The sequence below is a fragment of the Phyllostomus hastatus genome, unplaced genomic scaffold (genome assembly GCF_019186645.2).
Source record: "Phyllostomus hastatus isolate PE091 unplaced genomic scaffold, TTU_PhHast_1.1 phas_contig_210, whole genome shotgun sequence".
Classification (NCBI taxonomy): domain Eukaryota; kingdom Metazoa; phylum Chordata; class Mammalia; order Chiroptera; family Phyllostomidae; genus Phyllostomus; species Phyllostomus hastatus.
This window is the reverse complement of record NW_025333737.1, coordinates 25,052,649-25,075,776: the sequence shown is the minus strand read 5'-3', so window position 1 is coordinate 25,075,776 and position 23,128 is coordinate 25,052,649. Positions and strand designations below refer to the sequence as shown.

The following is a 23,128-nucleotide window of genomic DNA, read 5'->3' as shown; positions in this document are numbered from 1 at the left end:
GAAATAATGATAATATGCCCTGACTGGAATGGTTCAGTGGACTGAGTGCTGGCGTGTGAACCAAAGGGTCACCAGTTCAAATCCTAGTCAGGAAACATGCTTGGTTTGGGGGCCATGTCCCCAGTGGGGGGTGCATGGGAGGCAACCATACATTAATGTTTCTCTCACTCTTTCTCCCTCCTTTACCCTTTCTCTATAGAGACAAATAAAATCTTTAAAATTAACAAATAAATGCAAACACATATAAATATGCAATCAAGTAATAACAGCATACTTTTGACATGAATAAACTTATCAAAAGGTAACAATTCTCCATTACCCAAACTCATAGGGTAATATACATTATTTTAAAAGTTTTATATCTAGTTGTGAAATATGTTTTCTACACCCTTAAATTTCAAAGTTGTATGTGTGATCTTACAAAGTTCAAAATAAAAATTAATAGATACACTCTAATGAATGGACTCAGGAGGAGCTGAAGAACTACTTGGCTCTTACTGGTTTCTTCCTCATTGCGCCATAGGAGGGAAAACACAGTCTAGCACAGTGACACAATTCGCTGGCCTAAAAATATATGCCTTCATTCTTTCTAAGCTTGCTATTGGGAGGAAAATAAATGGTGAAGATTTGGGATTACTGGTGTTTTGTTTCCCGAGTTCAATGTGAAAGAAAGAATAAACTCAGGTCAATGATACAATCATAAGGAAATGGAAAACAGTAATATCCTGAATAACCTACCTAGAGAGACTGAAAAGTACCCAGGGAATGATAAGAGAGGTCAATATATTATACAACTATATTCTAAGATTTAAAGTAACAGTGAGCAAAAGGAAGTTATCCTTTAATCTATAAGAAAGACCAATTTCTATCTCTTTGGGTTCTGGTTCTATCACTTATATGACTTTGGATATAACCATTACTTGGGTCTCAGTTTCCCTCTCTTCTAAATAAGGAAAACACCACTTACCACACAGGAAGGATGTATGATAAAATAAATAATTCACATGAATGGGCTTTCAGTTCTTCAGGAGAAAGCTACGAATCCTTAAGTATGAACCTGAAAAGCTATTAAAAATAAGATGATCATGTCAAAATTAAGTCTGAAACACAACAGCCCAGATTCTACCCAAGTAACAGAATTCATACTACAGCTGTAATGCAAATGTAGTTTGACCAATCAAACAGCATCACTTTAATTAACATTAATACAGCAAAGTAGGTTAAACAGGTAATTTGGCATCATATTAATGTAAAATGATGGTATTTCTCTTGGTGTTAACCATTTAAAAACATATTTGGGGGATAGTTGATCAAAAGGTATATAGTCATGAATAGTAATAACTATGGGGTATTAACAATGACAACTGAATAGGCTTAAACACCTATGTGTACACAGGAGGTTATTTCTGTGGTATATAAAGTTTTGAAGTCTGCTGAAATTAAAGTAATAGGTGGCATTACCTAATCCTTATTGAACAATATATACAAGTCTTTATGCTAAGCACCAGAAATACAAAACAGTGTTAGGTTTAAAATACCCTACAACTAGACAACACGCTATGGCCCAATAGTGGAGAGGACAAGAAATTACTACTATATATTAATTAAGGACTAACGGATACACTCAGTTCTATAAGAATGAAGTAGGGATTGGATGATATAACGAAAGGGAAAAAGAAAAGGAATCCCGGGAGATCACTTTAAATTAGAATTTATAGCAGCTTATATTTTCTTATACAGTGGCCACCACATCTGACTGGAGGTTTATGGAAACCTTGGGAGGCAGGGAGGAAGAGCTGACACTCAAAAGAGATTAGACAGCAGGCCTAAGATCACAGGTCAGGAGGTGGCAGAGCCAGAGCCAAGCCAGTGTGCCAACTCTGTTCAGAGCTCACTCTACTACGTTAAATGATCAATACTACAGTGAGAACTAGAAAGGAGCTCAGAAATCTTCTAATGCAGTGTGTTTCCTTAGCCAATGTGATAAAAAATTTTCTGGGACATGCATTAAAAACAGAGATTCTCAGACCCCACTACAGACCTACTGAATGATAACCTCCAGGAAAGAGGTTTTGTATTTTCACAAGAACTCTTAAGAGGTGACTAGAGAGACTAGCTGCGCTTGGAAAATACTGTTGCATACCTCTGTGTCCAACATAGTAGATGTGTGGCTATTTAAATTGACATTGACCACATCAATAAAATAGAAAATTTGGTTCTTCAGTTGCATAACTATCTTCTAAGTTCTCAATAGTCGCATGTGGCTAGCAATTACCATACAGGGTACCACATATACAGGGCATTTCCATTACTGCAGAAAGTCCTACTTGACAATGCTGATTCTAGACCAACCCTTCAACTGTGAGGCTAAGAAAACCGAGGCACAGAACTTCTCCAGGAAGCGCTGGTCAGTGGCCTAACTGAAACTCAAACCTACTCTGCCAATGCCCCTTCTATTATATCATTCCACCCCACCTCTAATTCAGAGTGTATTCAAATAGAATAATTTTCTTTCCACTCTTTCTCATGGATTCCAGCAAAGCAAGAAGAGAAATTCTAAATTTATGGGGAAAAAGTAATTCTTAAAAAAAAAAAAGTTCATTAAAAAAATCACAATAAAATCTAAACCAAACAGCAATCTTCGTGTAAAACTAAAAATTTGGACAGTTAAAATATGTCCTAATGTTACAGGGCGTATTCTAGCTTGTTTTAACTATTTTAAGTCCTTCCTCTTCTACTGTCCTGGTGGTTTTTATCTTTCTTGGATTTGAAATCCTGAAACTAATGATACATTTCAATGATAATTGTATCAACTATAATTGCCTTAAAATTATAAATGTGAAACGGTCAAATCTTATCTAGCAAACATTTCAGAGATGAAAAATTGAGAAATAAGGAGCAATGAGAAGAACAGTGACTTGACTAATTTTAGAATGTGGTCACTCAAACCACTGAGCACTCGTGGTTTATAGTATTATACCTTAATACATTGTTTTCACTTCTAAGCTATACTTTTACATTTGACTACTACATCATGTTTTAAAACAAGTTAAATGATTTTAACTTCCAATGTGACTGAGGGACTAGAAGCACTTGAACATTTACTAAGGTTCAGGCACTAATTAGGTTAACATATAGCCAGCCATAAAAAAGATAGCAATGTCTTTAAAATAAAACCAGTTGTTCCTGTCTAGTGTGTTTAGAATGCAAATGGCTCCAAAGCCAGTCAACTCAAGTCAGGACAGTTCACATTTGAAGCAAGCAGGAAATAACTTGGAGTTCTGTATTATAGTATTTAAAACTTTAAAGACAGAATTACACAGCTCTCTTAACTCTTTTTAGTATCTAGTATCCATTTCCATGTTAAATTCTAGTGACTAAATTTAGAGGAAATTCTGTATGTCCAAGTTTGTATAAAATTAAAAATTAAATGGTTAAAAAACATGCCCCAAATAAGATACTTATAAACTGATACTTATTTAAGACATTTTTGCCATAATTTGCAAGGCATCCAGAAGCCTGAGATGGGGTCCTACATAAATAGAAGCAATTTGTTATTGAGAGGAGGTGGTGCAAAAAGACTGCTATTTTCTTTCTAAACACTCTTTGGTATTGGGGTAAACAAACTAAAAAACATACAGTCTGAGCACACTAGAGCAGAGCAAAAGGGGGAGAGAAAAAATGTCTGTGCTCTAACATTTTAAGAAGGGACTAAGAGTATAAAATGAAATTTATTCTCTGGCTTTCAGACCAGACTTATTACTTCTACATTTGATCTGTTATGTCTTTACTCCCACTTTACCATATTAGGATAAGGAAATCATGTGCCCTCAAGACTTAAGCCAACAAAACTACTTTTGGTGGCAGTATAGCTCACCAAATGAAGAACATGAGAAAAATGCTAAGTGACAGACAATAATAGAAATTGAACTCTCAACTATCAAAGTGCTCAATACTGGCGCATGCTAATGTAAAGAGCATTAAAAATAACACAAACTCTAAGCAAATATCAAAGTGTGGCAAAAGTTTCTAATCTCATAAAAAAGTGAAAAAAAAAAGCATAAAAAATGAAAATATTGTGTAGGAGGGGCCCTGGGAAGGAAGAGCAGCTTGAAAGGAACACCCGGGTCAAAAGGAGGGGAGGAAAGGGTTCTTTTGGTCACCCCTCTACCAGGGGATGCTTCTAACAGCTTCAGTGCTATTCCCAAGAGGCAATTTTAAGCATCCTTAGGGAAGGCGATTTAGGCAACAAGCTTTCAGACAGGAGAACGAGAGAGATGATGCTAAAATTTCTAACTTCAAAAAGAGGCCCCGGTGAGAGAAAACAGCCGCGAAATTCCCAGACTGCAACTCCCAGCCTTCCTGAAGAAAAAGAACCATTCTCAGGCATATAAACCAGCGCTTCTGAAACTGACCCAGCCGAGTTTTCTCAGCTGGCCCTCACTATCTCTCAAACCCTCCTCCCTCCACTTCCCTGCTGTTCTTTCCTGGCACACAAAATATAGGCCAATGAGCGGTGGGTGGGTGAGGAGGATGTGAGAGAAAATTTGAGAAGTAAAAAAAGGGAGCAACTTAACAAGGACATGAATGAGACGACAGGGTCTATTAAGGGCAGGCAACAACCAGAACTGCTAAAAAACGGAACGGGCTTTCCTGGGCAGCAGCGAACGCTCCGAGTTTGTAGGGGTTTAAGCAGAGACCAGACTACCTACCACTTGTCAGAGAGGCTGCGGAGGGGACGGCTGCTTTGGGTGACCTCTAATGTCTCTTCCGACTCTGAAAGGTTAGGATTCTTATTTCACAAAAGAGAACGCAAAGGTCAGAGAAGCCCACCGACTAGAACCCTTTTAAACGAAAGCAGTCTCAGCGGCTGCTTCCCAAACACCACTCCCACCTCTCCCTCCCACACGTGCCCACCCCGCCCCCTTTCAATATTTCCACCTCCACGTGCGAAATGCCTCGCGGCACTCGCCCCAAAGGGCAGAGGCGCCCTGCCCAGCAAACCACCTCAGCTGTGCCCCCCTGGGGCAAGTGAGGACTCCTCTCCCACCCTAGGCGGCCGAAAAAGTGAAAGTCTCAAATGCAGCCTCACCCTCACATCCCCCAGCCAGAGCTGAAGGGGGAGGGGGCGGGACAGAGGAAAACTTTCTTCTACATTTTTTCTTTCAGAAAGTGTATATAGAGTGTAGAGAGAACCCCGAAGAGTTCGGGGCTGAGGGGGAGGGGGGAGGGGAACCCCCGGAATCGTTTAACGGCCGGTAGGGGGAGGGGAGCTCCGGAGGTTGAGGGGGCGTGGGATGGAGAAGCAGGCCTGGGAGCCGGGTCAAGTAGCTGAAGGGGCTCCTGGGGTCGGGGAGCTGCAGGCGTCCCCCCCACCTGGCACACAAAGCGACTGCCGCGCTCGGCTCTCACCAGATCCTTTGTGCTTTCCATCAGGGCCTCATGGGTAGGGGTTGTCCGTGCTCCCCGGGCCCGCGGCGCCCCCTCCCCGAGCTGGGGGCAGGCGCCTCTCCCCGGGGCTACGGCGACTACAGGGGTGCCCAGGCTGGGCCCACACCGGTGGCGGCTGCGGCAGCCCCCGGATTTCCCCCCCTTTAACTAGGGTGGCCCCAGGATATCAACAACATTAGCATAGCCCTCCCTCCCAGCGCGCCTGCGCCGTGACCCGCGCCCCGATTGGCCCACTTCCCTACATACCCTCCTCGCTCTCTTCCAGCGTGGGACCCTCTGCAGGCTCCGTACTCCAAGGGCCGTACCAAAACGAAGGGGTGGAAAATGCAATAGGGGCTCGAGTTAAGTAGAGTGGTTAAAAAGTCGTGAGGAAGAGTAAAAGTTTCATTCAGCCATCTCAGTTTATACTGCGGCTTTGTCGTACTCCTTTCAATCAGTTGCAACTGCTGAGTTGTGTTGGAAAAAATTTTCCACTCCAGTCACGCCGCCTCCCCCTCCACCCGGAAGATTGGTCCTCCCGGAGGAACTCCCCTACGGGGAGGGGTTGCTGCGGGGGAGTGGGCGTTACGTAGGGCAAGAGTGTTGGTCACGTGCTAGTAGGCTGCGCAGACTCCTTCCAAACCCCCCCCCCCCCCCACGCCTCAGCGGCTGCCGAGAATACTGTGACTCGGCGCACGCGCACTGAGGATCCACGTGAGCGCCTGCGTTTCCTAAAGCCAACGATGCCGCCAGAACGAAGGAGCCGAACAAGATCGGACCGGGGAACCGGAGCGAGGCCAAATCGGAAGACCGGAGTGAAGGCGGGCAGGACAGTCCGAGCGGGGCCGGGCGGACCGCCCCGAAAGGCTGCTTATTCATCCCAGCGGAAACTGCGGGCCCGGCCGAGAGCAGCGGCCGCTGCGATCGCAGTCGCAGCAGAGGAGGAGAGACGGCTCAGGCAGCGGAACCGTCTGGCGCTGGAGGAGGACAAGCCGGCAGTGGAGCGGTGCCTGGAGGAGCTGGTGTTCGGCGACGTCGAGGACAACGAGGATGCGCTCCTGCAGCGTTTGCGAGGCCCGCGGGTGAGGGAGGCCGTGGAGCCCGTACCGAGCGCGCTTGGCTGGGCGCGGGGTGGGCGGTGATCTGGAGGCGGAGCCTGGGCGACCTGAGGCGCCGGCGAGCACCCAGGTGGGAGGGAGCGGGAGAACCCGGGCGCCGAGAGGGCTAAGCGATCTGGAGAGGGCGGAGACCGCGCCTTTCCCCGCCCTTTTGGGAGCGGCTGTGCTTAGTGTCCGGCAGGCGCTTAGCATGTTCTGTCGAGTGAACTGTAGTCAGGAGCATCTTTGATTGTAGTTAGCGGTGCTCAGCCCCTCTATCCTCAGACTCATTGGTTCTCTCGTGGTCGTTCGATTCCTTGCCTTAATACGTCGTGGTGATTCAGGAATTCCACTTCATTTGTGGAATCAGAATTCGTGAGCCCGGGCCTGGGAGTCTGCGTTTTAACATCTCTCCAAGTGAATGACTCTCCAGCTTTGAGAAGGACTACATATTCGTTTATTCAACAAATACTTGTGAGCCTGTTGGGTGCCAGATGTATTTCTTGGCAATGGAACTGTGCATGATTATAGTTTTAGCACACTTTTTAAAAATCATCCCTTTTATTACATACCTGCCCCTCCCCCCGAAGATTGGGAGCCCCAGGCATTGTTCTAAGCACTGGAGGAGCAACAGCATTGGGAAAAAAAAAAACCGGGCAAAAACTCCTGCCCTTTTGGAGCTTGTATACAAGTGGCAGAGGCAGAAGGTAAAGGAGATAAACGCTGCTGTAAAATTCACAATAAGTGCTGAAGAGAAAAATAAAAGCGTTTGGATGGGAAGATAAGTATATGTAGAGAAGGCCTGTGAAATTTTACGTAAGGTCGCCGAGCAAAGCCTCACTGATAATTGCGATTTGATAAACAAACATGGACCTAGCAAGTTATCAACTAATTGCCAAAAACTCATATGGTTGCTTATAGGAGTAGCTGCAGAAAGCTGGTAGGTGTATGGAGAACTACTACTGGAAAAAGGTCGAACTGGGTGACTGTTTCCTGGTCAGGAGGAGAAACAGTCTCTGTTAGATTTTCTGGGCTTTGAAGGATCCCAGGCTGGTGACAGCCAATAGAAATCCTTTGTTCGTCTCTATCAGTGTGGTTTGGTGAAAACACGAGCTCACTTCAGGGGATACTATGTGGTCGAGACTTAAATTTGATAGCCCAGTATAACATTTTCTTTTCCTTTTTTAAATTGTGCGGTTGACAGTTGTCCCCATTTCAGTAAGACATTTACGAAGGTAGGGGGTCAGGAATGACAAAAATGGAGAAGGAGGTATGTCTAAGGATTTGAAATGTGCATTAACTGACACTCAGTCATTTGACTTTATCTTTGATGCTACGCTCCTTCTGGTCCCGTGACTTCTGTAGTTCTGGGATTTTTCCTGCTCCTTTCTCCATCTGTCAGTTTATCTCTTGTTGTCCTTGTCTCACTTGGTCTTTTCCCTTCATCACGTTGATGTTGTCTCCTTGCCTGTTCCATCTTACCTCACGTGTCCAGTGTGTGGTACCATTCCCTTACGTCCTCACTTTTTATTCTTCCTCTGGCATTGGCTGTGGTAGCGTTCCATCCTGTTGTTTCATCAGAGGGCCTGCAAGGCCAAGCATTCCACAAGCCATCTCACTTCATGTGCTTGGGAGCCTCCCTGGGGTATGAAGAACTCAGTGCTTGAGGGCATTTCGTCTTCTCTAGGTTCCAGTGCAGGGGGACTCCGGTGACTCGGAAGTGGAGAATGAGGCCAAAGGTAATTTGCCACCTCGGAAGAAGCCAGTTTGGGTGGATGAAGAAGATGAAGATGAGGAAATGTAAGTTGCCAAATTTTTCTTCCAGAATCCGTCTGCATACTTTAAAAGTTATGTACAGGTTTGGAAAAAAGTTCTCTTTATGAAATGTGATTGTGAGAAGATTTGAGAAATGCTGGAAAGTACTGGGAGGAAAAGGTCGTTCATAATCCTGCCGCAGAGGTAGGATCACCATCAACACGTTCGCATACCACCCTCCCTTTCTCTTCTCTTCAGTGTTGTCTGGGCCTGCGTTTGCCTTCTAATCTGGCCAGTTCCTAACTGACCGTGGGCAAGCTTGGGACTGCCTTTCCTCGTTTGTAAATGGAGTTGATGACAGTAACTGTTGGGTTGGCCAAAAAGTCCATATGGTTTTTTTCCGTAAAATAAAAGACACATTTTTCATTTTTACCAATAACTTTATTGATTTAAATATCTTGAGTATGTCGACTGTCTCCCGTGGGTATAATGTTGATTGTTCTCAATGTCTTGATTTGGTCACTGTCAACTTTGATTGGTTTACCTGACCTTGGAGCATCGTCCAGTGAGAAATCTCCAGCACAAAACTTGACAAGCCACTTGTAACACATTGGATCAATCATTGTACCTTCTCCACACATTGCACAAATCTTTGGCATTTCAGTTGTGTTTTTACCTTTCTTGAAATAATAAAGCATAATATGCTGAAAATATCACTTATTTTCTTCCATCTTCAGTGTTAAAGTGGCTACACAAAAATTTACCAGTTTTGCTAAGTTTGTTTTTAAATACATGCTGATATGACAGCTGTCACAATACAATCTAACAGAATCATTTGAAATGATGTTAAAGACAACTAAGTGCTACTAGAGCCACCTTAGGAAAAATAACAAATGAAATTTTGGCCAACCCACTATATCAGAAGGCTTTTGAGATAAAATGAAATAGTGTATGTAGAACTCTTAGCACAATGCCTGAAACTGAGAAAAGGCTGGAAAAAAGCACACAATATGTGCTTCAGTAGATGAGAATGACTGTACTGCAAGCATAGCTCCCCACTTCAAAAAAGAAAAACATCTTCATAAACGTTTTTTAAGGGGTGTATTATGTAGTCCATTGTATGAATTGATCATAATTTCCACAGCTATTATTGGATGGGTAGTTTTTGTTTTTGTTTTTTTAATTTTTCTCTTTAACAAGTTAATGTTGACATACATATCTGTGTAAATATTGTCTCACTTTTCTAATTACTTCTTTAAGAAAGATTCTCTGAGGTAGAACTGCTTATTCAAGAAGCACAGACATTTTTAAGGTTCTTGATAGATACTGCCAGACTGAGCATGAAGTTCTACCAACTTACTGTCCTGTTGAGAAGTGCCCATCGCATTCCATTTTTATAAGAAGTGATTTATCTTTTTTCAGACTCTGTCAGTTTAACGGATGGGAAGTACTACTTGTGTTGAGACAACATTTTTGTTGTTAGTCACCAGTATTTCTTAAAAACATTCTCCCATTATGTCTTTGTTTATTTGTCTCCTGGAGACTTTGTTTTTTAGTAAGAACTGTATATATTTAAGGTGTATGACGTGATGTTTTGATATACATAGTAAAATGATTACAAATCAAGCTAATGAACGTAGCTGTCTTCTCACACAGTTCCCCCCCTTTTTTGTTTTTGTGGCGAGAGCACCTGAAATCTCCTGTTAGTGAATTTCGAGTGTACAATGCAGTGTCACTGAGTGTAGTCAGCGTGCTGTGCAGTAGCTCTCTGGACTGACTCGTCCTGCATAGTTGGAGTTTTGACCAACTTCTCCCCACTTCCCTTAACACCACCATTCTTCTCTGCTTCTCTGTGTTCTCCTCTTTTTAGATTCCACGTATAAGGAGATTATTCAGTATCTTTTTCCTATTTGTTTTATTTCACTTAGCATAATGTCCCCCAGCTTTATTCACGTTGTCACAAATGGCAGGATGAGACTGTTCCTTAATGATATCGCTATATTAGCTCCTTACATATTGAGAATTTCAAACCTATATATGTTACATTTCTGTAGATTTTTCTCTGAGTTTTCTGTTTGCCTTTTAAGTTTGTTTTTAGTGTTGTCTGACAGAATATTTAATTTTTTATAGTCAAATCTATTAATCTTTTTCTTAGGTTTTTTGTTTTTAAAAAGTCCATCAGAGAGAGATAAATGTTTGCCTATGTTTTTCCTTCATAGTATTATTTTAAGGTTTGTTTTTTATATATTTGATTTTTTTTGTTTTACCTGGAATTTATTTAGGTGAATGGCATAAGCTGTGTCTAAGTTTTTGTGAATTTCAACTGTTAGTTCTTACGGGGTAAATTGGATGATCTGAAATATCGGAGAGTCCTTTATGTGTTGGGAAGAATGGAGAGGGTGCCTCCGAGATGTTCCACATCTTACAATTCGTACCCTATATTTTTCAATTAAATTAGTTTTCTCAGACTACTAGAGGCAACAACTATTTATGTTGAGTCTTTAAAAGTTAGTTAAAGCATGCTGTTTGTTCTGTGTTTTATAGGATTGACATGGTGAACAATCGTTTTCGGAAAGATATGATGAAAAATGCCAATGAAATTAAACTTACAAAAGATGAGCTTCAAAAGAGACTTAAGGAAGAGTAAGTATCCTTTTTCATATGATTTTAACCAGGAGGGATTTTTTTTTTTCCTTTTAAAGATTTTATTTATTACTAATTTTAGAGAGGAAGGGAGAAAGAGAGGGAGAGAAGCATCAATGTGTGGTTGCCTCTCACACGAGCCCAACTGGGGGCTGGACCTGGCCCACAACCCAGGCCTGTGCCCTGACTGGGAATGGAACAGGCGACCCTTTGGTTTGCAGGCTGGTGCTCAATCCACTGAGCCACACCAGCCAGGGCTAAGCAGGAGTTATTTATAACCTTATAACCAGTAGTTTGTTTTGACTTGCTCTGGCTTCAGTTGTAATAGCTTTTTGGGTAGTATGGTTTCCATTTTGAAACAGTATGAGCATTGCTCTTGGAAGAAATGGGGGAAGAAGGAATACAAATGCAAAAAAAAATTTGGGAAAAGCTTATAATCCCACCATCCAAATAAAATCAGTGATAATATTGCTTCCTTGCTTGTTCATTTGTATGTGGTAAACCATCTCTTTTTCACAACTTCTAGCCTCTTTTAGTTAAACATTGCTAGGAAATATGTGTCTTTTAAAACAATGATTTCATATTGATTCTCCCAGTTCAGACTTGCAGACCTTTAAAAGTATTTTTAAAGTATTGTATTTTTGTTTACATTGACCTTAATGAAATTTGTAGAGGTTTATTGCATTATCACTTTTTTTAGAAGTAGGTTTATTGAAGTATATTTACAGTGGAATTCAAGTATAATTATCAGTGAAAAGATACTCCTTTTCAAGTATCTTTATGAATTTTGTTAAACACGTGGTCACGGAAGCACCATAGTAATTAAGGTATGGAGTCAAACTGTAGAACATTGCCATCACCCCGAAAAGTTCTGTTCTACCCCTTTGTAGTCTACCCTCTCCTCAGCCTATTGTGCCTCTAGCCCCTGACAGCCACTGGTGCTTCCTGTCCGTACAGACTTGTTCCCCCCCACCCCAGTGTTACAATGAAACATGCAGTCTTTTGAATCTGTTATACTCATTTAGTGAACCTATTATTTCAGGTGTTACTTTCAGCTTAGGTCTTTTCAGCTTGAGATCTCGTTTTGTTTAGTTTCCATTTTTCCTTTTGTTAGGTTAAATTCTCTTTAAATACTTGAAAATATTTTTATATTAGCTATTTCAAAGTCCTTGGGTGCTAATTCTGTTAGGTCTGTCATTTCTGTGTGTGTTTCTATTGACTGATTTTTCTTCTGGTTATGGATTATATTTTTCTTCTATGCAGGTCTAGTAGTTTTGATTGGATTCGGAAGAATGTGTTGTTACAGTATTGATTTTTTTTTTTTTTTGCTGTTAATGAGCCTTGAACTTGGTGTTGGCAGGCCATTAATTGGCTTGGAGATCAGTTTGATCCTTTCAAGATTTATTTTTAGTTTTGTTCTAGAGCAGCACATTATACACTAGGCTGGTTTGCCTTCTGGGATCTCTGCTGAATGCTCTGGGTGTTCAGTAAGGACCTTCTCTGTAACTGGGTGGAAATTGAGTGAGCTTTGGTATTGTGCAACTTATCACTCCTTAGTCTTTGCTTGGCCACACGGAGTTTTCATCCTCCGAGTGTGCAGCTTAGTATTCAGCAAAAGTGCCTGTCGGTGGACGCCTGTGCAGATTTCTGGAACTCTTTCTCTTCTGCAGTCCACTGCCCTTCCAATTCCATTTGTCTCAGCCTCTTTCAAATCTGATCTTTTTCTCCTCCATGCCACGGTCTTTTTAAAATGCCTTCAGGGGAAAGTCCTGGTGGTGATGACTCAGCTTGTTACTTCCTTTCTCAGGGACCACAGTCCTGTGTTGCCTGTTGTCCAGTTCCTAAAAACAGTTTCATGTATTTTGCCTAGTTTTCTAGTTTTTATGGCTGGTGGGCTTAGTTTGGTGAGCTTGCCTATATTTCTGTATAATACAATTAAAATGGCTCTTTGTGCTCTTCTGGATACCAGCCTTTCAGAATATATCATGCTTCTTTCTCCTAATGCTTATTTTTTCCTAGCGTGGAACTCCCATTTTAGTCAAAGGATATATGATGGAGGTTTTGTATTAGCAGTCTGGTCAATCTCTTCCAGACATATTCTGTCATGTGCTGTGTACTGTGGCATTGGTTTATATGCACAGAGACTTGTTTACTTAGTCCCAAGGTCCCAGGTGTGTTGAAATGAATGAATAAGACAACCATGTAACCAAATGTAAAAAATGAACAACTAGGTACCCAAGTGTCCTGTATCCAGGACTTATTTAGATGGTTATAGATTTATGAAAGTATCCAAAGTAACCATGTTGGAATTATTTTGGGTGAGTGGACCTTCTGTTCTTAAAGACAGTAACTTTGAAAGAGAATGTGTACATGTTCTCAAGGATGAGTGAACCTGTATTTTTTAAATGTATCGAGCTCTGCGGACATACAGTGGTTACCATGCAAATTACTCCTGTTTTTGCTTAGATTCCAGCATGCTATGGGGGGAGTTCCTGCCTGGGTAGAGAATAGTAAGCGGAAAACATCTTCAGACGGTGAGTATCGATACCTGTTTAGTTAGTGAATAAGTTCTATTCCTGTTCTATTGTTATTTGAGCTTTCTCATGAGTCTTACTAAACCTGGTGTTTCAAATGTCTTTTTTTTTTTTTTTTTTTAATGTCTGGTTTTGAAGTCTACCATTTCTCTGAGGGAATCCCTTTTACAATAGTGCAGGCCTTACTTAACAACATGTTCTCCATTGCAAGGACAATAACGGATGGGCTTTATGATTTTCTTTTTCTCAACAGAACTTTGTTGCATTATGGCATGGGATTAAGGGTAAATGAGTAGCACTGTTACCTCTTGATTCAGACCCCCCCCCCCCTTCCCAAAGATATTGGCAGCTGACCTAGGAAATGGTCAGCTTCCTAAGGAGCATAGGTCAGGTTGGGCCCAGATGGTTGGTCACTTTATAAAAACTCATTTTTTAGCTCCAGGTTTTAAGTTTGGCTTGCATGATAACTATTTTCTGCTTTTTATTTTTTGGATTATTTTTCCTCATTCGAGGATATGTTTTATTGATGAGAGAGAGAGAGAGAGAGAGAGAGAAACATTGATGTGAGAGGAAAATACTGATTGGTTGCCTCCTGTAGGCCCCCAGAACAGGGAATGGACCCACAGCCTTTGGTGCATGGGATGATGCTCCAGTCAGCTGAGCCGCCTGGGCACTATTTTCTGCTTTTTAGATCCTTGAGTTGAGATACAACCGTGAATGGTTTAGCCAAGATCTGATTTATGTTCTTGGAGTCAGAAATTTTAGGTTTGGAGTTGACCTTTGATCTTTGGGGAGTCCAGAATATGTCCTCCCCCTAATTCAGGAATTCCTTCCTTGTCATCCTTAATATCTGATGAATTTGTTTGATTACCCCCACAGTCTCCCCCTCTGTTCATCCCATCCCTGCCCATCCTCATGGTATTCATGTACAGGGATCCCATGCATTAGAGCTAGTTGTTTTATACACAGCGATTGGAAAACTCAATCTGTTATTAAGTAGAAGTTTACTTTCTGGTTTCCAGCCAGGTAACTTACAGGGTTTGAAGGAATGTTAGTGTTGTAGCCTGACTTTATCTACTGAAAGAACTTTTTGTACAACATCTATTAGGTGATAATTTAGCCTCTGCTTAAATATATCATATACTGTTGTACTCTTTCTTCCCATTTTCTTTTTTTTTAAATGACTTTATTGATTATGCTATTCCAGTTGTCCTGATTTTTCCCCCTTTGTTCTCTACACCTGGTACCCGCTTCCCTCCAGCAGTCCTTCCACTGCCTTAGTTCATGACCGTGGGTGGTACATATAAGTGTTTTTGGTTTCTCCATTTCATACACTATTCTTAACATCCCCCTGTCTATTTTGTACCTACCAATTATGCTGCTTATTCCCTGCACCTTTTGTCCCATTCTCCCCCTTCCCCCTCCCAGCTGATAATCCTCCAAATCATCACCATATCTGATTCTGTTCCTATTCTGCTTGTTTGCTTAGCTTTTTTTTTTTAAGATTCAGTTGTAGATAGTTGTGAATTTGTTGCCATTTTAATCTTCATAAGATTTTATCTTCTTTTTCTTAAATTAGTCCCTTTAACATTTCGTGTAGTAATGGCTTGGTGATGAACTCCTTTAGCTTTAACTTGTCTGGGAAGCCCTTTATCTGCCCTTGCATTCTAAATGATATCTTTGTTGGATAGCGTAATCTAGGTTGTAGGTCCTTGGTTTTCATCGTTTTGAATCCTTCTTGCTAGTCTCTTTTTACTTACAAAGTTTCTTTTGAGAAATCAGCTGCCAATTTTATGGGAACTACTTTGTAGATAACAATCTGCTTTTCTCTTGCTGTTTTTAAGATTCTGTCTTTATCTTTAACCGTTGGCACTTTAATTATGATGTGTCTTGGTGTAGTCCTCTTTGGGCCCAACTTCTTTGGGACTCTGTGCTTCCTGAATTTGTATGTCTATTTGCTTTTCCAAATTAGAGACATTTTCTTTCTTTCTTTTTTTTTCCAAACAAGTTTTCAATTTCTTGTTCTTCCTCTTCTCCTTCTGGCACCCTTATGATTCAGATGTAGGTATGTTTGGAGATGTCCCAGAGGGTCCTTATAGTGTCCTGGTTTTTTTGACTATTTTTCTTCTGCTGTTCCAGTTGAATGCTTATTTCTTCCTTATGTTCCAAATTGTTGATTTGAATCCTGCTTCCTCCTCATCAGTGATGGTTCCCTGTAGATTTTTCTTTATTTCACTTAGTGTAACCTTCACTTCTTTTATGTTGTTGCTATAACTCAGTGAGTTCTTTGAGCATCCTTATCACCAGTGCTTTGAACTCCACATCTGATAAGTTGCTTATCTCTGTTTCATTTAGTTCTTTTTCTGGGGTTTTGTTCTGTTCTTTCATTTTGGCCACATTTCTTTGTCTCCTCAATTTGGCAGCCTCCCTGTGTTTGTTTCTGTGTATTAGAGTTGCTTTGACTGCCTGCTTTAGTAGCGTGGCCTGTTGTAGAAAAGTTACCTGTTGATTGTGTAGGGCAGAGCCTTAGGTAATCACCAGAGCAGGGCAATTGGCTTCACAGCATTGTGTCTGTGTGTTGGGGGAGGGCTTGGAGAGGGGACAGTGCTGCTTGCTGGCCTCTGGAGGTTTGCCCGGCACTTGCGTTTCCAGTCATTTCACCCACTTCCTGTATGCAACTGGAGCCTTTATTGCTGGTGATTCCCCGAGTGGGCGGGTTTGCATATATTCTAATTCATGCGGGCTGTTTAAGCGAACTCTTGAAAATTGGGCAATTTCTTCTGCCCCAACTGCCACTGGTTTTTATAGCCAGAAGGTATGGGGATTTACCTATTTGGGGCTTTAATCCTGGGCTGTGTAGTCTGGCCTGGGGGTGGGATTGCTTGTTCCCAAAGTATCCCTCCTGCTTTTTATCCACCGCCTGTGAATATAGGACTAGGACTCTCAGCCTGTCTCTGCTATTCCACCCCTCCTGCCCATCTGGATGAACATGACTTAAGTCCTTGGTGGACTTCCACACAGCTCGATTTTTTGATGGTTCTCGTTGTTACTTGTTTTGAGAAATAGTTATTCTCTCTGGCTGCGCAAGGAGGCAAAGCACATTTACCTATGCCTCCATCTTCCCCTTCTTTCTTTAAGAACAGGTTGTTACAATGTTTTTATTTTGAAATTTACCTCTTTACATTCTATAGTCCTGCCTTTTGGAAATATGTAATCTTACCTCATATAAAAATTTTTTTATTTGAGAAATTTCTTGTTTGTTTTTTATTTGATATGTTAAATATACTTTGTCATTTAACCTTTGTTTTTACATGACATCATTCCTATACTCTTGGTAACCAGTTTGCCCTCGTGGGTGAAATATAATTTTATTATCAATTTTAGAATTTTGCATTCATAGAGTCACAGCATTTTAGATCCATGTAATTATAGATAGTTATACTAGCCGTTGACACAGAAAACCTCCCTGGTCCTAGTGGCTTAATTCAGAAGTTGGGTGTTCCCCCCCCCCCAACCGGTAAAATTGGGGTGGTGAAAAGGTGATTATCTGCTTCAGGGACCCAAGTTCATAGAGGTTCTGTCACCTTCAGGCTATGGCTTTCACAGTTGCCCAAGGTACTGGCATCCAGGTGGCAGAGAGAGAGAGAGAGAGAGGGAGAGGGAGGGAGAGACTTGCCCAGGGGAGGTTTTTATTGGCCCGTGCTGAGAGTGGTGTCGATACATGATGTTTCCACCTACATTTTATTGGCCAGAGCTCAGTCATGAGGCCATACTAACTGCACGGGATACAAGGAAATGTAGTTTGACTTTGTGCCCAGGATAAAAAGGAAACGGATTAGGTCAACAATTAGCCCCTCTGCTACCCTCTGGTGTATCCTAGTCTCATTCCTTCATTTCACAGATGAGAAGAGCATAGTTAGAAAAGATAAAATTGATTTCCTCTTGTAGTGACTAGAACCTAGTTTCACAGTTATTTCTAACATTTTATGTTTATCTGTAAATACTTCATTGAGTGTCTTTAAATGAGAGTACTCCCCCCTTTAAACATAATGACAATGCTGCCATCCTGTATCTTAAAAATTAACTGTGATTCCTTAATATTATGGATTGTTTTTATTGTTGCTGCTTTACTCTATCCCTCCCCGCCTCCTTGCCCAGTCTTTTTAGCTTGTTTTGTATTCTGCTTGGTCTTCATGGTGCTTTTGAATCTGGCTTGATATCTTTTTAAAGTTTGGGAAATTTCTTTACTATTGTCTCTTCAAATGATTATGTTCTAGTCAACTAATTACATGTAAAATGTTTTTATTTTTGACATTGTCTGTGTTCTTTTCTTTATTTTTGATCTTTTTTGCTTTCTGTACTTTAGTCTGGGTATTTTTCTCTCATCTGTTTTCCACACCACTAATTCTCAAACTAATTTTGATGTACTGTTTAAAAAATCCTTTGGGATGTTAATTTCTGTGGCTCAATTCTGAATCTTGTCTTTCATTATTCTGCATATATTAAACACTACATCTGGTAACTCCATTATCTAGATCTCCTATGAGGATTGTGTGTTTTTTCTCAGGTTTTAGTCATGTTACCTTGTCTTGACCTGGTTCCGGACATTGTTTATGAAAAACAGTATTGATTAGAGGCCTAAGACAATGGCATCTTTGTTCAGTGAATTTGTATACAGTTGACCCTTGAAACACAGGTTTAAACTGCCTGGGTCCACTTGTACGTGTGTTTTTTTTTCAGTTGACCTGTGCAGTTTAGTTGACCTGCACTGTTCAGTTGACCTGCACTGTTCAAATAGGCATTGTTCAAGGGCCCACCGTATTTTTTGCTGGGTGGCTGGGCAAGGGGCACTAGCAGTCTCAGAGCTGCTTATTCCAGTGAGAAGTGATAATGACTCAAAGCTGGGTTTCAAGAAGCTCCTGTAAGGTTTTCTTACAATTCTTCGGTTTCACCCTAATCCTAGGTGTTGCCTTTTGTGTCCCCAACCCAAAGCCTGGTGGTTTACCAGAGTTCCCCTTGAGAACCTCTTAGGGCTTTTAGTGCAGTTCCTTCCCCACCCCGTGGCCCCAGGAATGTTTTTAAAACTCCGCTCAGCTTCTCAGCTTTCTTTCCTAGAAGCATCAGTCATTCCTCGGGGAAAAGCAGCCCTGTTAGCTCTCTTTGAAGTTCTGATACACAGCTTGCTGACGTTGATATTTCAGTCAGCCTAAAGTTTCTGGTTCTTTTTCATGTGAGTGGTTAAGCTGGATCTGCTGTTCACCCTGTTACCAAAAACTTAGTTATGAGTTCTTTTTAAATTAAATGCTGACTTTATTTCAACTTCTTTTCATCTTGTTTTAGTTACTCTCTGTAAGTGTGTCTTTCACTCCAGAGCCAGGCTTTGATTTTAACCATATATATGAGCTCTGTGCCATCTTTTTCCTTTATTCCAAAATTATTTTGCTACTTTGCTTTTACCAATTGAAACTTAAATAAATTAGTTAAGGCTGGGAGGCTGAGAATGGAGTTGAAGTCTGACTCTAGACCTTTGAAGTAGGTAATGGTCATCGCATTGATTCTAAAGCTCAGCCTTGTGGGTTTGTTTGACGTAGATGAAAGTGAAGAGGATGAAGACGATTTGTTGCAGAGGACTGGGAATTTCATATCCACATCAGCTTCTCTTCCAAAAGGAGTTCTAAAGGTGAGAGTCAGTGAAGTTGGGCCATGCAGCTAATTACCTCTGTAATTCATTGTGCTTCCCAGTTACTAATGTATGGGTTCCTTTCATCCGTGGGATTGTGTGTGTCTGCTGTCATTTTTGCCTTGGTAAATACTTATGCTGGTTTTTCATCCTTTACAAAAATGATCTAGAAAATTAAATTATGTCCCCAGGAATCTTTAGGAACCCTATTTAATTTCTCCTTTTGCATTTCTCTTTATTTCTGTTAGCACCAGCTTAGTTCATACTGCTGTCATCTGTCACGCTGTTCACTGCGGCAGCTTTGTGACTGGTCTCCCCACTGGCACTGGACTTCCTCCTAAACTGTTCTCCATCTAGTAGCCAAAGGGACACTTTAAAAATAAAGCATCAGGTCATGCCAGCGCTCAGTGCCTTTTGAAAAATTCTGAATTTCTTACAGCCCAGCTGTCCTTCATGATCTGGCTTCTGCCTCCATCTGAAACTCCATCTTAGACCTTTCCCTCCATACTTCCTTCCCACATCATGTGGGCCTTTCTGTGTCTCCAACGAGCTGAGTTGTTTCTCGCCTCAGAACCTTTGCTCTTGTTCTTCTTGCTGCCTGTCTGTTCTTTCAGCACTACTAATGGCCAACTCATCATTATCTTTCTGCTCAAATGACACCTTTGAAAGGTCCCTCCTGTCCATCCTGTGTGACATGGCCAGCACCAATTACTTTCTCACTCGTCACTGTGTCTAGCTTGTTCACCGCAGTAACTAAGTGCACGCCCAGCACAGTGCTTCAGTTAAAGATCGTCCAGTGAGCAGATCTCTCTCTCTCTGACGTGGGTGCTTTTCCCCAGTACAAAGTGGTGGCAGGTGTATTTAGATGGGGAGGGACCATGTTATGATAGATGACTAGCAGACAGAGTGGTTCTGTCTCCCCCTGCCTGAAGAAGACAATTCATTGAGCACTTCATAGGGTGAATCCACCTTCATTTAAAATGTAGTCACCATAGAAATTTAACTTCAGTGGTTGCAAAGAAGGTGTATATAAAATACTTGGTTTTTTATATAATTGAATTTTTAATGCAGAGGGGAAAACCACATAAAAACAAAGGAATAACAGGAAATAGTTTGAATGATGCATGAGATTGTCATTACTTTAAACCAGCAACCATGTGCCCCTGAGAGCATAGGAAATTTGTACTAATCGTAGAACCATGGGGGCGGCCACATAGTACTTCTTACTCTGTGCCAAGAATGTAGAGATGCCAGAGTAGAAGTTTTAAGTAAAATTTCCTTGGAAGTCAAAGTCTCCTAACCCAAATAGGGTGTTTCTTTGGGGAAATGACTGTATCCTGGGGCTTTGAGACCTTAATAATTCAATTCTCTCACTTGAAAGATGGTACAAGTGGATTATCGTGTAGTAAAAGGACTTGCTGGTAGGTAGCAGTACTATTTCAGTGGGTTTTCTTCTTTAAATAAACCACTTTATAATGTTTTTCCTTCATGTGCTAAAGAAAATAACGTTAACCCACTTGAACTGATATAATTCTAATTTTATTTTTCCACAGATGAAGCATTGCCAGCATGCGAATGCCGAGCGTCCTACTGACGCCCGGGTTTCGTCCGTGCAGTTCCATCCTTGCGCGCAGGTGGTGATGGTCGCGGCGCTCGATAACTCCGTGTCCCTCTTCCAGGTACGCGTTTTTACATGAGGACTCGTGGGAAGTGTTCACTACTGGCATACAGGGTCTGTGGAAATAACCAAAAGGAATGTTTTGTATTTCCTTACAGGTTGATGGAAAAACAAATCCTAAAATTCAGAGCATCTATTTGGAAAAGTTTCCGATCTTTAAGGCTTGTTTTAGTGCTAATGGAGAAGAGGTTTTAGCCACAAGTACCCATAGCAAGGTGCTCTATGTCTATGACATGTTGGCTGGAAGATTAATTCCTGTACATCAAGTGAGAGGTAAGGTTTCTGTTGAACACACAGCTGATCAGCCCCCACTCCCCAGCCTACAGCTGAGTTTATTTAACATTATTTATAGCCACTTATTTTCCTCCCCATAGGATTTTTTTAAAGAAAATTTTTATAAGGGTTTATTTGTGCCAAACTGACAACATATGCCTGGGAGCCCGATCTCAAATGCTCTTGCAGATTCTGATCAGTAGGTCTGGGGTGGGGACTGACTCTGCATCTTTAACACACTCTCAGGTGATGCTGATGCTGCTGGTCCATGGGACTTACTTGGAGTTGAAAATCCTTAAGACCATCTCCCCGTATTGAAATAGAAAACACTGTATAGTGGCTACTATTTTTCTATATTCCACTAATCAGAAGCGGTGGGCTTTGGTTCTTCCCTGTATCCTCCTGGGAAAAGCAACCCGGAGGTTGGCCAAGGTATAGTTAGTGCAGGTATGCAGGCTTGTGTCTGCAGTCGCTGGCTTCTAAGACACATCACTTTTCTTTCCTCTCAATATTTTTCCTTTATTTTCCTCAGTATGGATAGCTTGGTAATAATGATGATAGTAATAATAGTAATGATAAATGTATTTTCGTGGTGTTACGCTGTTGAACACTATTTTGAGTCCCTCATCATTATAAAACACTATAAGTAACACTAGTCAATTAAGGACACTAGAATAAGGGGGGAAATTGCTGACTAGTTAGTACATCTAAGCCTTATATATTCACAGATTTGAAAAATGAAGACTATAGAGCTGATGCGAATGGTACATTTGTTCGTTAATTGTTGGGTTTCATAACCTGGGATTCACACTGTGGCATCCATGGACTCTCAGAATTCTCTGGATAGAATTAAGGGGCCTGTGGAGTTGGATGGGAAAATATTACATCTGTGTTTTCACTAATCGCTACTGAAATTTAGCATTTCCTTCGGTTATGAATGGTTTGAACAACTGTCACTTTGAGAAGGGAACCACGTGCTTCACCAGACTGCCCCAGGGTGAATGGCGTAAACAAGGTTAAGAGCCCCAGGTTATGAATTCAGACTCTAGAATTTGACCATTTGGGAATAAAATTAGTTGGCTGGGCAGCCACCATTTTGATTGCAGACATTATGGTAAGGTAATTTCTGAGCCTTACTTTTCTCTTTTTGTAAACTCACAGGGCAATAAGTATTAAAAGAGAATTTTTTAAAGCTTCTAACTTGGCACCTGCCACACGGTAAATGCTCAGTGAATGTTAACTTTGCCACTGTTGATGGTAACATGTAGTGTGTGTATTGATCACAGTCTGTTGATGGCGAGAATGGCATCAGGTTTTGGACCAGTGGAGTAAGACAGACCTTGGTCAGCAACCTCGGTACTTGAGTTCTGGCTAAGAAAGAATTCAGAGCCAAGACTCAAACTATAAGAGAAAGCTTATTCAGAAAGACATGGGGGCAGAAGAAGTGAGCTGTACAAGGAATGGGCCCAGGAAACAAGCCACAGAGGTAAAAGAAAAGGCCTTGGCACTTAGGAGTGAGAAAGGTAAAGGTCACGAATGCGCTTGGGGTGGGAAAGGCTTGGCAAGCTTCCTGGGAGGGAGAGAGCCCCACTGGGTCCTCCATAGGGAGGGTATTTATTTGGAGGCCTCAGGGGAGGATCTTGATAGAATAGTCATCAGATTTCCAGGTGTGCCCTTTCAGGGTCATGGCCTCCACTGATTGGTCAGCACCAGGGTCATTAGTCAATGAAGCTGGTCCTGAGTCAGCCATGGGGTCGATTGTCTGGTTTTTGCTGCTTCTCTGCGCCTAGAGTTGAACTGAATCTGAAGCCTAGACGTTATCTCTGGGGGCTAGTGCCTAAGGGTGTGGTTGTGCAAGGGCGCACAGGGGAGTTGAATGAGGCCATTCTTCGGCCCCTTGTTCCTTCTCCAAGGGGGTGTGCTGCTTGACTGGTGACCTGCCAGGAGAGGAAAGGTCAGGGGAGGGTCTGAGCCACGGGACTAGCAATATGAAATGTCGGAGTCTAAACGGCAGGACCGCCTGTAGGGTATGGGAGGA

At 41.7% G+C, this 23,128-nt stretch overlaps 2 protein-coding genes across 3 annotated transcripts in view; one reads left to right on the top strand and one right to left on the bottom strand.

The window, feature by feature from the left end:
* MBTD1 (mbt domain containing 1) overlaps positions 1 to 5,667 on the bottom strand; it is a 68,282-nt gene extending 62,615 nt beyond the window's left edge. For both annotated transcript variants that reach the window (XM_045836532.1, XM_045836533.1), the window contains exons 1-3: positions 5,413 to 5,667; positions 4,713 to 4,776; positions 968 to 1,065 (exon numbers count right to left, since the gene is read on the bottom strand). The gene's annotated coding sequence lies outside the window, so the exon portion shown is untranslated. The remainder of the gene's footprint in view (positions 1 to 967; positions 1,066 to 4,712; positions 4,777 to 5,412) is intronic.
* A 457-nt stretch (positions 5,668 to 6,124) lies between these two features.
* UTP18 (UTP18 small subunit processome component) overlaps positions 6,125 to 23,128 on the top strand; it is a 36,164-nt gene continuing 19,160 nt past the window's right edge. Inside the window, exons 1-7 of the mRNA XM_045836910.1 lie at positions 6,125 to 6,512; positions 8,215 to 8,327; positions 10,827 to 10,925; positions 13,392 to 13,459; positions 19,051 to 19,139; positions 20,693 to 20,818; positions 20,916 to 21,090. Of these exons, the coding sequence (XP_045692866.1) occupies positions 6,174 to 6,512; positions 8,215 to 8,327; positions 10,827 to 10,925; positions 13,392 to 13,459; positions 19,051 to 19,139; positions 20,693 to 20,818; positions 20,916 to 21,090 (1,009 nt within the window). The 5' untranslated portion in view covers positions 6,125 to 6,173. The remainder of the gene's footprint in view (positions 6,513 to 8,214; positions 8,328 to 10,826; positions 10,926 to 13,391; positions 13,460 to 19,050; positions 19,140 to 20,692; positions 20,819 to 20,915; positions 21,091 to 23,128) is intronic.